The sequence below is a fragment of the Procambarus clarkii genome, chromosome 12 (genome assembly GCF_040958095.1).
Source record: "Procambarus clarkii isolate CNS0578487 chromosome 12, FALCON_Pclarkii_2.0, whole genome shotgun sequence".
Classification (NCBI taxonomy): domain Eukaryota; kingdom Metazoa; phylum Arthropoda; class Malacostraca; order Decapoda; family Cambaridae; genus Procambarus; species Procambarus clarkii.
This window is the reverse complement of record NC_091161.1, coordinates 49591417-49605391: the sequence shown is the minus strand read 5'-3', so window position 1 is coordinate 49605391 and position 13975 is coordinate 49591417. Positions and strand designations below refer to the sequence as shown.

At 42.2% G+C, this 13975-nt stretch overlaps 1 protein-coding gene across 2 annotated transcripts in view; it reads left to right on the top strand.

Annotated features, from left to right (window-relative positions):
* Positions 1 to 13947, top strand: part of LOC138363935 (zinc finger protein 271-like) — a 506693-nt gene extending 492746 nt beyond the window's left edge. For both annotated transcript variants that reach the window (XM_069323393.1, XM_069323392.1), the window contains exon 4: positions 10375 to 13947. In XM_069323393.1, the coding sequence (XP_069179494.1) occupies positions 12495 to 13709 (1215 nt within the window). In that variant the 5' untranslated portion in view covers positions 10375 to 12494 and the 3' untranslated portion in view covers positions 13710 to 13947. The remainder of the gene's footprint in view (positions 1 to 10374) is intronic.
* The last annotated feature ends 28 nt before the right edge of the window (positions 13948 to 13975 follow it).

Here is a 13975-nt window from a genome sequence, read left to right as displayed (position 1 = left end):
GTGTGATTTTTCATGCAGTGTATGGTGGCCACTGTACTGTTTGGACACAATACCGGCTTACTTGCATAGTTCTGGTAAATAAAACATGTGGATAGGTATATAGAACATGTGTAATAAGAACTATAACAGTATGGTGGGAGGAGCAATGTTGGCGAGTAAGATGTTGGAGTGAGGGAGACTGGCTGGGTGTGGCTGCTCTCACTCGAGGTGTTCTGAATGTGTTCATGGCCAAATGCTCCTATTGGCCCATACGAGGCAGCTGCTATTGGCCCATACGAGGCAGCTGCTATTGGCCCATACGAGGCAGCTGCTATTGGCCCATACGAGGCAGATGCTATTGGCCCATACGAGGCAGCTGCTATTGGCCCATACGAGGCAGCTGCTATTGGCATATACGAGGCAGCTCCTATTGGTCTACACGAGGCAGCTCCTATTGGCCCATACGAGGCAGCTCCTATTGGCCCATACGAGGCAGCTCCTATTGGCCCATACGAGGCAGCTCCTATTGGCCCATACGAGGCAGCTCCTATTGGCCCATACGAGGCAGCTCCTATTGGCCCATACGAGGCAGCTCCTATTGGCCCATACGAGGCAGCTCCTATTTGGCCCATACGAGGCAGCTCCTATTGGCCCATACGAGGCAGCTCCTATTGGGTTTTTTCAGTTATATCGTACTAAGACTAGGGAAAGGATAGGTCCATTAAAAACTGAGACAGGTCAAATAACAGATAGTGATGAAGAGATGAGTAGTATTTTTAATAAATATTTTGTATCTGTATTTACTAAAGAGGAACTTGACAATATGCCTTCAGCCGAACAAGTCTATGTGGGTGGGGACGAGGACAGGTTGACGAGTTTAGAAGTTACCATGGAGGATGTTCTTAAACAAATAGTAAAACTCAAACCAAACAAATCCCCAGGGCCGGATGAAGTGTTTGCCAGGGTGCTTAAAGAATGCAAAGAGGAGCTTTGTGACCCACTGTCAACCATATTTAATAAATCAATAGAGTCAGGCAGAGTGCCAGAGTTTTGGAAAGTTGCTAATGTGGTACCAGTTTTTAAGAAAGGAGATAGATCACTTGCGTCTAACTATCGACCAATTAGCCTAACGTCTATTGTGGGAAAGTTACTCGAATCTATAGTAGCAAATAAAATTCGTCTTCATCTTGAAAAACATAAATTAATAATTGAGTCGCAACATGGTTTTATAAATGGCCGTTCATGTTTAACAAATTTGTTATCTTTTTATTCTAGCATTGTTGAGGCAGTTGATAGTGGTAAGGATTGCGATGTTGTGTACCTTGACTTTAGCAAAGCTTTTGATACAGTGCCACATGAAAGACTGATTAAAAAGATAGTCTCATGGTATTGGGGGTGCTATATTAAGCTGGATTAGGGCATGGCTATACCAAAGGAAACAGAGTTAGTATAAATGGAGTCAAGTCAGAGTGGGAAAATGTTTTAAGTGGGGTGCCTCAGGGCTCTGTCCTGGGACCTCTGTTGTTTATAATTTATATAAATGATTTAGATTCAGGTTTGAGTAGCAACATTTGCAAATTTGCCGATGATATGAAAATCGGTAAGGAAATTAATTCGGAGGAGGACTCGTTATCACTTCAAGTTGATCTAGATAGGGTTTTGAAATGGTCGAAGGATTGGCAGATGCAGTTTAATGCTGATAAATGTAAAGTTCTGAGGTTAGGTAATGATGATAGGGTTTCAAGATACGAGCTAGATGGTGTTGAGATTGCAAAGTCGAATTGCGAAAGGGATCTGGGAGTTATGATTAGTAAGAATTTAAAACAAAAGGATCAATGCATAAATGTTCGTAATAAGGCAAATCGGACACTTGGATTTATTAATCGCAGCGTTAGTAACAAGACACCTGGTGTGGTTCTCAAGCTATATCTTGCTCTAGTTAGGCCCCATTTAGATTATTCTATTATTTTGATCCTCAGAGCCAATCCTTATCCCAAAGTTACGAATCTAATTTGCCGACTTCCTTTACTGGAACACTTCTGGAACACTTCGGCCCCATTTAGATATAGATCAGATTGGGGGTTAGATCGGGGGATTCCTTCCTACAGAAGAAGGATTCCTTCCTCCTTAGATTCCTTCCTACAGAAGGAATAGAAAAACTGACTTCGAAAGCGTATCAAGTCTGTCTGAAACATGTTCCTTGAGGAAAGCCAGAAAGAGATCCAACGTAGAAAGAGAACGCAGACACTATAAACGCAGGAAAAAAATAACGGAACTGCTTATGCAGACAGGAATTTCTCGTCAAAGAACGAATAATTTAAATAGGGAGATTGAAGAAATCGAGCGGAAATTGTAACACTCATATGAGACTGAAGAAAGGCAGTTAGAACAGAAAGCAATTCAGGAAATAAAGAAAAATCCAAAATACTTCTTCACATATGCGAAATCAAAAGCAAAAACCACTGCCAGTATTGGACCTATTCGTACAAGTGAAGGTTCATACACGGAGGATGACAAAGAAATTAGTGAAATCCTAAAAAAGCAGTATGAGGACATGTTTAGCACTCCAATAAACATGAAAGTGGAAGATCCAGACAATTTCTTTATGCGGGATATTCAAACCCCTGTAAATATAACTGATATCAACACGAGCGCACTAAATTTTGAAAGATAAATTGAAAACATGCCCATGCACTCGGCCCCAGGTCCAGACTCATGGAATTCAATATTTATAAAGAAATGCAAAGTGCCGGTAGCACAGGCACTCAGTATAGTGTGGAGGAAGAGCTTGGACACGGGGAAGATACCAGATGCACTTAAAGTAGCAGACATAGCCCCTCTACACAAGGGAGGGAGCAAAGCATTGGCAAAGAATTATAGACCAGTTGCACTAACATTGCACATAATAAAAGTATTTGAGAGAGTGATTAGGATTCAGGTCACCATTTTCATGGAGACCAATGACCTTCATAACCCAGGCCAACATGGATTTCGAGCGGGAAGATCGTGCCTCTCACAGCTACTTGAGCACTACGACAAAGTCACTGAGGCATTAGAAGAAAAACAGAATGCTGATGTGATATACACGGACTTGGCAAAGGCTTTCGATAAATGTGACCATGGCATGATAGCACACAAAATGAAGCCAATGGGAATAACCGGTAAAGTAGGATGCTGGATACTCAGTTTTCTGTCAAACAGGACTCAGCGAGTAACGGTCAACCATATAAAATCTAGTCCCAAGTGCAGTTAAAAGCTCTGTACCTCAGGGTACAGTCCTTGCACCGCTGCTTTTCCTTATTCTCATATCAGATATAGACAAAAATACAAGTCACAGCTTCGTATCTTTCTTTGCAGATGACACAAAAATTAGTCTGAAATTACCTCGGCTGAAGACATTGAAAAACTTCAAGCGGATATTAATAAAGTTTTCGACTGGGCATCAGAAAATAACATGATGTTTAACAGTGGATTAGGTTCCAGGTACTTGGGTTCCAGGTACTCAGGTATGGTAAAAATGAGGGCCTTAAACATAATACAGAGTACAAAACACAATCAAATGTACCCATAGTAGGAAAACAGCATGTAAAGGATTTGGGAATAATGATGTCTGACGACCTAACGTTTAGGGAGCATAACCAAGCAAATATTGCGACAGCCAGAAAAATGATAGGATGAATTACGAGAACTTTCAAATCTAGGGATCCCATCACAATGGTTGTACTCTTCAAGTCACTTGTGTTGTCCCGTCTTGAGTACTGCTTAGTACTCACTTCCCCCCTTCAGAGCAGGAGAGATTGCTGAAATAGAGGGAATACAGAGAACATATACGGCTTGCATAGACGCAATAAAGCACCTAAATTATTGAGATCGTCTCAAAGCCCTCCAAATGTACTCACTAGAAAGAAGAGGAGAGAGATATCAAATAATATACACCTGGAAGATACTGGAGGGCCAAGTACCAAATCTACACAGTAAAATAACAACATACTGGAGTGAACGATATGGAAGAAAATGCAGAATAGAACCAGTGAAGAGCAGAGGTGCCATAGGCACAATCAGAGAACACTGTATAAACATCAGAGGTCCACGGTTGTTCAACACCCTCCCAGCAAGCATAAGAAATATTGCCGGAACAACCGCGGACATCTTCAAGAGGAAACTAGATTTATTCCTCCAAGGAGTGCCGGACCAACCGGGCTGTGGTGGGTATGTGGGCCTGCGGGCTGCTCCAAGCAACAGCTTAGTGGACCAAACTCTCACAAGTCAAGCCTGGCCTCGGGCCGGGCTTTGGGAGTAGAAGAACTCCCAGAACTCCATCAACCAGGTATCAACCAGGGGGTGCGCAGAGTGGCGATCTTGGGTATAGGGAGCGATTCAATACTTCTGCGGGTATACGAGGCTCACATCCTGTGTCTCAGGACTCCTTTAAACAGACCTCATTTTTAAAGAAAATCGTTGGCAACATTCTTAAAGTGTGAGAGCCTCAGTATTGAGTTATCTACCAAGGGTGGCACACAGTTTGCCACCAAACTAGTACCCAAGCCGAGAGGTATGAGCTACGAGTAGAGGCTATGGAAATTAAACCTCACTTCGCTGGAAGACACAAGAGTTAGGGGGGACATGATCACCACATTCAAGATTCTCAAGGGAATTGATAGGGTAGATAAAGACAGGGTATTTAACACAAGGGGCACACGCACTAGGGGACACAGGTGGAAACTAAGTGCCCAAATGAGCCACAGAGATATTAGAACATTTTTAGTGTCAGAATGGTTGACAAATGGAATGCATTAGGAAGTGAGGTGGTGGAGGCTGACTCCATACACAGTTTCAAGTGTAGATATGATAGAGCCCAATAGGCTCAGGAACCTGTACACCTGTTGATTGATGGTTGAGAGGCGGGACCAAAGAGCCAGAGCTCGACCCCTGCAAGCACAATTAGGTGAGTACAGCATGAGCTAACAGCATCGCTGTTCAGCTTGTGACCACGGCATCGTCTAAAATTGTCAAAACATATATGTAACTGGTATTATTTAGCCATGATAGTATTAGAGAGGAGCCTGACTGTGATAAAGACTGTGTACAATTTCCAGATATCAGTGAACACAATGCTGTTGTGGGATAGGTTGTACATGTATATGAGTGGGAGGTTATAAATAGGAGCTGCCTCATATGGGCCAATAGGCCTTCTGCAATTACCGTTATTCTTATGTTCTCATGTTCTGTTCAAGATGTTCACAGCACTACGCAGGTAGCCACAGCATCCTACCATTGTTTGGTCCATCTTAGAATCTTGAAATGACTTCTCATGTTCCTTTACAGAATAAACTTGTGGAAAATTATTAATTTACAGGATTTAGTGACCAGGATTCTGATAATAGGATTGTGGTGATAATTAGCCCTGTTTGCAGTATGGTGGGAGGAGTAATCTTGGTGAGGGAGGTAGCATCGTCTGCTAATTCTGTGTGGCAACGTGTTATTGTCTGGACTCAGCATACCAGCTTAGTGGTTCGCTATGGTGAAAACAAATGTAGATTCTTATACTGTATATGATGTGTGTATATAGTGTAATAACAGCAAAAGGAGTATGTTGGGAGAAGGATTGTTGCCGAGTGAGGTGTTGGTGAAAGAGGGAGTGAGGTGGCGTCTGCTAGTGACCCTGAGGGCTTCATCGCTCAGCGCCCATAATTTGCTCAACTTCTCAGCTCCATCATGGCTATAGTATGTCACATACAATATTTAATTTTATTTTACCATGATCAGAGGCTACAATTTAACAATATAAGAGAAAATAATTTTTTGCACAGAATTTATTTTCGGCGCACCACAGAATTGTCATTTATTATGGCCGTACAGCATGGTGGTTAAGTCTAGCCAACCTGCTATCTGTACGCACGCCCATGACGTTAGGAAGTTTGCTGCTTTGGCTGCCGTGTTTGCCATTTCTTGGGTCAATATTCGGGCGCAGTGCTTTTGGAGGTCGAAAAGTTCTCAGTGATCCCTGGAGGCTCCCAGTCACCCTCCCTTCCTCCCTCCTGCCGACTTTTTTTTTTGCATTGTTTGGATGCTTAGCTTCCGAACTGGATTGCTAGGTAGCCGGCACAAGGGGTCCGGGGCTCCCCCATCACCCTAGCGGGGAGGGGATGGCTGCGCTTACGAGTGGTGCGACGGCAGAGTGTGATGTTTGCTTGTTTCCCTTGTTAACTTGGGACTGGTGGGTGTTTTGCCTCTCCTGTTTTTGGTTGCAGTTTTCTTACCATGTGGGGTCTGTTTTGTTATGCCTACTTCTCTGGGTGCCTAACTATTGGATGGCAGATAAGGAAAACCCCCAACCATGGGGTGTTTTCCAGGGCCATTCCTCCCTGTACCTCTCTGAGGGGGCCAGGTTCTGGTTTGTGGTCCCCGGTAGACTGAACTCCATTGACTAATGCCCTGATCGTGCTCAAGTCATTAGCAGTGCTGTGCCTTGTGGTGTGGTCCTGTCCTGTGGTGGTGTGTTAACCAGGAGTAATTTCACAAGTACTCGGGGCTGCATATGCCTAGGGTTCCTTTCCCTAGGTGCCCAGTAGGTATTGCCCTTGTGGCTTGGGGTTATCTTCCACAAGTCGCTTGGGGTCTGCCTCTGTGGAATCTTTTGCTTCTCGGTAATTGCCCGCCCTTGGTGTCAGCTGGGGTGTTTCTTGCACCACTTGTTTTGTCACTGGTAGGGGCACAAGGTACTGTGCAGCTAGTTTTCACCAGATTATAGCGATCGGCTATGTTCCACCTGGGTCGTTGTCCCTCATGCGGGAGTTTTCTTTTATTTTTGTTTCCTGCCTGGTGGGGGTCTGCCCCTTGGTGTTGGTACCCCTTCTATATAAATTGGTGGTCCTACTAGGTCCCTGTGAGTGTACACGTCCCGAGGGTTCAACTGTTAGTAGTTCGCTGGATAGTTTGGGGTGCCGGTTATCAGTATCTTGCCTGGGCTTCCCTTAGCAGAGCATCTAAGGGCCCTGGAAATCCCCTTTAGGGCTCTGTGGTCCGATGGATGCATCCTCTGGGTCCCATCTCACTTCGTGTGAGTTTGAGGGTTACTCTGTCCCCTTGTCTCAGGGTGACAATCACCAATTTGTGCCTCCCTCATGCTGCCTGTTGGGTCTGTAACACCTTTGACCCGGAGTCCTGCGAGTGGTGTTCCTTGCTTGTACTCCAGTTCATCCAATCCACTGATCTTGATACTCGGGTGCAGGCAGCTTTGGCGTTGCATGCGTGATTTAGGTTGCTGCAGTGCGCTGGGTTGGTTACTAACCCGGATGCCCTGAGCCTGCCCGGTTTTGCATATAGGGACTCGAACTTGGGGTTGTTATCGCCTCAACTTTGTTTCGTCCATGCCTCCCTTGTCCTTCCCCTGCTGTTCCTCGACCCTCTGCACCCAGTTCTGAAGTGTCTAAGGGTTTCAGAGTCGGGGCAGGGTTTAGTTGGTGGTGAGATTCGAGCAGTTTCAGGGGATGCTCCTTCTGGTGTGATGATGGAGGCATTCGAGCCTTTTTCTCCAGCCGGTGCATCTGGGTGTGACCAATGGGCCCTGTTCCAACTTTTCCGGTGGACTGTCTTATTTCTTGAGGCACAGGGTTTGCAGGACGACTCGGCCCCGGGTCCTAATGTGGAGGTTCCCGAGGCAAGGGAGGGGTTGACATGGGGGGCTTGGGCTCCATTTGACCCCGCTTGGGTGTTGGTACCCTATGAGCGAGGTTTGTTGTTGCAGGGGGGTGGGGTTTTCTTATCCCCTCCCTCCCTATACGATTTTGATATAGCATCAACCCCTTCCCGGGATCCCTCTGGTACTTCTGTCCCGCACTTCCAGAGGTTTTCGGCCTCCCGCATCGCGCCCCATTAGGTGCGGGAGGCCATTGCGGCTCGAGGCCATCTCCTGCATGACCTAGATTGTGCCTCAATAATGGATCCTGCCTCATTTGTGATTGGTTTTTCCTTTCCTTACTGGGTGCGTTACGAGGTTCTGGAGTCATCCTCTTTGGCAGAATAGCCTATATTTTCAATGGCGGCATGGCATACGTTCTGTCGGTCCCACATGCTTGAGTGGCGAGAGGCCCTGATGGTTATTCAGGTTTACCCGGGGGGCGAGATTGAATGCTTCACTGCTTGTTTGTTCGTCCCTGCCCTTCTTTGGGATGTCGGCCTGTGTAACTTTGCGTACAGGTTCCCTCCCTTTCGGCTGCCCTGGTTGCTGAGGATTTACTCATCCGTGACCATTAGGCTTCGGTCTTGCGTTTCTTTTCCCTTCTCAAGCTGTCTTCGGACTGGCTTAAGGAGGACATGGAGGCGTTGGTTGCTGATCCTGGTTCTGGTGCATTGGTCGCAGTGGTGCGGGCGTCAGCTGCCTTGTTGAAGCTGTTTGTGCCAATCCTAAGGGAGGCAGAGTCTCTGTTTTTTGCTTCTCGTTTTGGGTGCCATCAGGCGGTGCTTGCTCAATCCTTAGAATCCGCTTGAGCTCTGGCTCTTAGGTTTTCTCTGCCCATTTTGCCCTTTCTTTTTGCACAGTATGCGATGGTGCAGTTTCTGCAAACGGAGGTTTCTAGTTGTCCTCCCATGTCGGACTTTTTGGTTCTTAGGGGGGGGCCCGTGGGGTTTCTTTCCAAAAAGGTCATGCCCAGGGCTCGAGGTTGCTCTTATCGTGGTATGCCAGTGGTGCCAATTTCAGAGTCGGAACAGCCTTCCGGGCCGACGTCGTCTGGTTGGCGCGGTAATCGCTCTGCTCATCTATCAGCTTTTCATAAGGGGCTTCGGCCCTTTTGTTGGTCATCCTATTGACGAGGCAATTGGGAGGGAGAGGTTCGTGCAGTTTGCCCCTGCCTGGTCCCACGATTTGTCGGCTTTTCAAGTCGCTTCATGCAGCTTGCAGTGACATTGGGTGGCCCCTCCTTCTTCGGGGGGCTCGGAGCTGGCAGGGCAGGCTTTCTCTCTGTTGGGTCACCTTGGAGTGGGTTTGCTTGGGTGTGGACAAAAGTCCTCATCCCTCAGGTCGGTTTCCCACCTGTTTCCGGTTCTGAAAAGAGACTGTGCAGACAATGCGGTACATTCTGGACTTGTTCAATCTGAACCCCTGGGTCTATTGCTCCTGCTTTTGGATGACTTCTTTGTCCCAGGTCCGGCTTCTCTTGGAACTGGGCGCTTGGATGGTGTCCCTGGAGCGAGTGGCAACCACCTCCCGGGAAAGTCCCTCTTGTTTTTATCTTTGGTTAAGTAGCTCCAGGGAGCCAAAGGGGCTCCCCCAGAAAACCAGCGTTGAATGTAATGAAACGCCATTTTTTGGGTTAGACCCGGAGTCTTCCCGGCAACCCTCCCTTCCTCTGGTCGGAGGTTTTTCGCAGTTTTTGACATCCAGCCTCTGAACTTGGGGATGATAGCTGGTGTGGGAGGTCTGGAGCTCCCCATTCCCCCTTCTGCGGAAGGGGGAGCTGCACTGACAGTGGCACGGAGATGGTTGTGACATCATGCTCGTTTGTTAGTTTTTAGTTTGGAGAGTTCTTCTCAACAGTTTGGCTTTCAGTAGCAATTTTTTAACTAGATAGGTAGGTACCCCAAAACAAACCCTTTCTTGGGTGCCTGTCTCGGTCGATGGCAGACATAGAATGCTTCCAACCTCACGAGGCTTTCTATAGGCCATTGCTCCTCGTGCCTCTCTGAGGTGGGGCCTAGGTTCTGGTTTGTGGTCCCTGTTAGGCCTAAGAACTCCATTCACTTGGCTGATGCCACGGTCTAATTCACTCATATCAGCCCGGATAGCTCCAGGGAGCCTCTGGTCTCACCCAGAAAATGGCATTTCTTTACATCAATGCTGGTCTTTTAGGTTCAGATACAGTTGGTCAACCATCTCTTTCCTGTAGAATCTCTGTGATTCATAAAAACTAAGTAGATTTGTTACACAGGATCTTCCTGTTCGAAAACCATACCGTCTGTCCATTTTTATGTCATTATTGTACTCTCCAGGTGTGATACCCATTCTTGTGTTAACAACAATGGATCAACCCATTTGGTGTTAGCTATTTTTTTCTAATGTTTTAACTACCATACTTGTTAATGATATGGGTCTATAATTTAGAGGGTCTTCTCGGATACCATTTTTGTAGATTGGAATTATGTTTGCCATTTTCCATATACTGTATCTGCTAAGATTCCTGTGCGCAGGGATTTGTACCTGTTAGCAGTCTGCTGGCTGTTATATTTTACCTATACTGTATATCTTTGTTTTATTTGGAGAAAGAACCATTATAGTATTGGAATTATTAAAAAAAAAATCCTATTTGGGAAATCTTTACTAGATTTCGAAGATTCTGTATTTGGTATTTGTTGACTTTAAACGACTTGGTAATCTCTCAATCTTTTCTTTCACAGCTCCTACGGTCACCAGAAGAATAATACATGCAGTGCCAGAAACCAGTGGCATTGAATAATACCTGCAGTGCCAGGACCCAGTGGTGTTGAATAATACCTGCAGTGTCAGCCTCCACACACACTGTCAGATATACTGCATACATGTTGCCAGCAGCATTATGAAACACATTATGGTGTAAGAAATACTACATGTAGATGGGTAAGACTGTCTTCAGCACACTCATGTGAATGACTACATGTATTATCAATATGTCATGCATTATTAACATCTCATGCACTATGGTAACAAAGGAAATGTGTATTTAAATTAAATTTGGTGTATCATTAATATAAAAATCTCGATATTTATTAGCTCATTGTGTATGTGGTACAGTATTGTTTTTAATACTATTGTTTGGCAAGAATACATTTTAAGATTTTCAAATTAATTATTTTTATTATCAGGTTCTAATATAAAAAAGTTTAATATATATTTTCAGTTTTAAAACATTTCGTACTTTTTCTCCTATGTGAGCCATTGTAAATGTTGAGAAAGCATTAAAATAAATAATCTTTATACTGTACAGTAATTATGATTTTTTTTCTTAGGTAATTTGCTCTTAAGCTCAAAAGGCTCTCCAAATAAGATAATATATCAGTGTTCTTAATGCTCAGAATTTATTTATTTATTCACATATTTACATGACTGTATTGGGGATTTAAAAATAACAATGTGCATGGTACATTGGACCAGTAAGTTCTTGTAAAAATCACATACGTATATTTTTGCAAATGACAAACCACATGAGGGTCCACTGTACCTGACTCTTGTGCTATGGTTATATTTATAATAAGACATCCATCAGTTCTGTGGTTATATTTATAATAAGACATCCATCAGTTCTGTGGTTATATTTATAATAAGACATTCCTCAGTTCTGTGGTTATATTTATAATAAGACATCCATCAGCTCTGTGGTTATATTTATAATAAGACATCCATCAGTTCTGTGGTTATATTTATTATAAGACATTCCTCAGTTCTGTGGTTATATTTATAATAAGACATTCCTCAGTTCTGTGGTTATATTTATAATAAGACATCCCAAATTCTGTGGTCATATTTGTAATAAGGTTCTGTAGTGAAACATCTTAATACTGTGGCTGTATTTATAATAAACCATCCCTCTCTGCTGTTGCTATATGTACAGTATGATAAAACAGTATAATTATAAATAAATTTATAATATATTTAATTTTCCTATACAAAGACATTTTGTTAAATCTTAAAAAAAAAAAAATTGCCACAGGATTTGTTTGTAATGTTTACAAAGTTATACACGGACACTTAACTTTCCTGCAGGTGAACGCATGTGGAGACATAGATTTGTATGTTTGCTTTTACACTTGCTGATTCACAGGAAATATTGTAGAGTATATTTTATGTCTAGCACATTTTATAATATAATAAGCACAATATTATCTTACTATTTATGAAAAATACCAGTGGTTTACATATTGTAACTTTTTTTCATTCTCTTGTGTCTTTGACAAGTAATTAAATTACTTTATATTCCTACAAAAGTTAATTAGATTATTCCAATTGCTTATCTGATATTGAGTGCCATCTGTTGACAACAGAGTTAACACTATAACCTGTGTGCTCTATTCTGGTTACTCTATACTGATTGCTATGTAGTTACTTGAATTATTTATGTATCCGACAGTCCAAGTGTTTTTGGCATCTCTTAACAATATTTGCTTTAGTAATAAATAAAAGCTCATGCATTTAAAATATATCAAATATATTACTAAGATTTATAAAGAACACAACAATTTATAAAGGAGACAAATACTAATAATAATTGTCTACAAGACTTAACTAATGAAATGTAGAATATTTCATTAGATAATACTTGCTTTTTGGATCAAATAGCTGTAAAGGTTTATACAATCAAGAAAACTGTACAAATATTTATTCAAAAGAAAAATGTCATCAGTGTTGAATGTTCAAAATTATATTATGAAAACATCTCGCATAATAGCATACAAAACATTTAGAGAAAAAAAGTAAATACATTGTCTAAACTACTTTCAAAAATATCAAAATTTATGTGTCTGAAAGACTTTAAAAATAAATTATGGCTAATAACACACACACAAGGATTCATACAGGAGAGAAACCATATCACTGTTCAGAATGTCAAAAAGACTTTTCACAAAAAGCAGATCTAATAACACACATGAAGATTCATACAGGACAGAAACCATATCACTGTTCAGAGTGTCAAAAAGACTTTTCACAAAAATCATATCTAAGAAAACACATGAGGATTCATACAGGAGAGAAACCATATCACTGTTCAGAGTGTCAAAAAGACTTTTCACAAAAATCAGGTCTAATAACACACATGAGGATTCATACAGGAGAGAAACCATATCACTGTTCAGTGTGTCAAAAAGACTTTTCACTTAAATCAAATCTAATAATACACATGAGGATTCATACAGGAGAGAAACCATATCACTTTTCAGAATGTCAAAAAGACTTTTCACAAAAATCATCTCTAATAACACACATGAGGATTCATACAGGAGAGAAACCATATCACTGTTCAGTATGTCAAAAAAACTTTACTCGAAAATCACATCTAATAACACACATGAGGTTTCATACAGGAGAGAAACCATATCACTGTTCAGTATGTCACAAAAACTTTACACAAAAATCATCTCTAATAACACACATGAGGATTCATACAGGAGAGAAACCATATCACTGTTCAGTATGTCAAAAAAACTTTACACAAAAATTATGTCTAATAACACACATGAGGATTCATACAGGAGAGAAACCATATCACTGTTCAGAGTGTCAAAAAGACTTTTCACACAAATTATCTCTAATAATACACATGAGGATTCATTCAGGAGAGAAACCATATCACTGTTCAGAGTGTCAAAAAGATTTTTCACTTAAATCAAATCTAAGAAAACACATGAGGATTCATACAGGAGAGAAACCATATCACTGTTCAGAATGTCAAAAAGACTTTTCACACAAATTATCTCTAATAACACACATGAGGATTCATACAGGAGAGAAACCATATCACTGTTCAGAATGTCAAAAAGATTTTTCACTTAAATCAAATCTAATAAAACACATGAGGATTCATACAGGAGAGAAACCGTATCACTGTTCAGAGTGTAAAAAAGACTTTTCACAAAAATTATCTCTAATAACACACATGAGGATTCATACAGGAGAGAAACCATATCACTGTTCAGAGTGTCAAAAAGACTTTTCACACAAATCAAATCTAATAAGGCACATTAGGATTCATACAGCATAAGAGTCATTTGAATATTGTCAAAAACACACAGAAATCACAATAGCGTGATGCATCAGTGAACAAATCCACAAGGATCATGACGAGGATTTGAACCTATGTCCGAGATCATCCCAGACGCTGCCTTATCGACTGAGCTACGACATGGTAAAAAGAGTTGAAACCAGAAGTTTTACTGGACTTACTTGAATCCTGCAGCGTCTCCGAGACACAAACCAGGGCTTTACACAGCTTCCCCCATGCACTCTAGCTATGTCAATAGGCCGTTC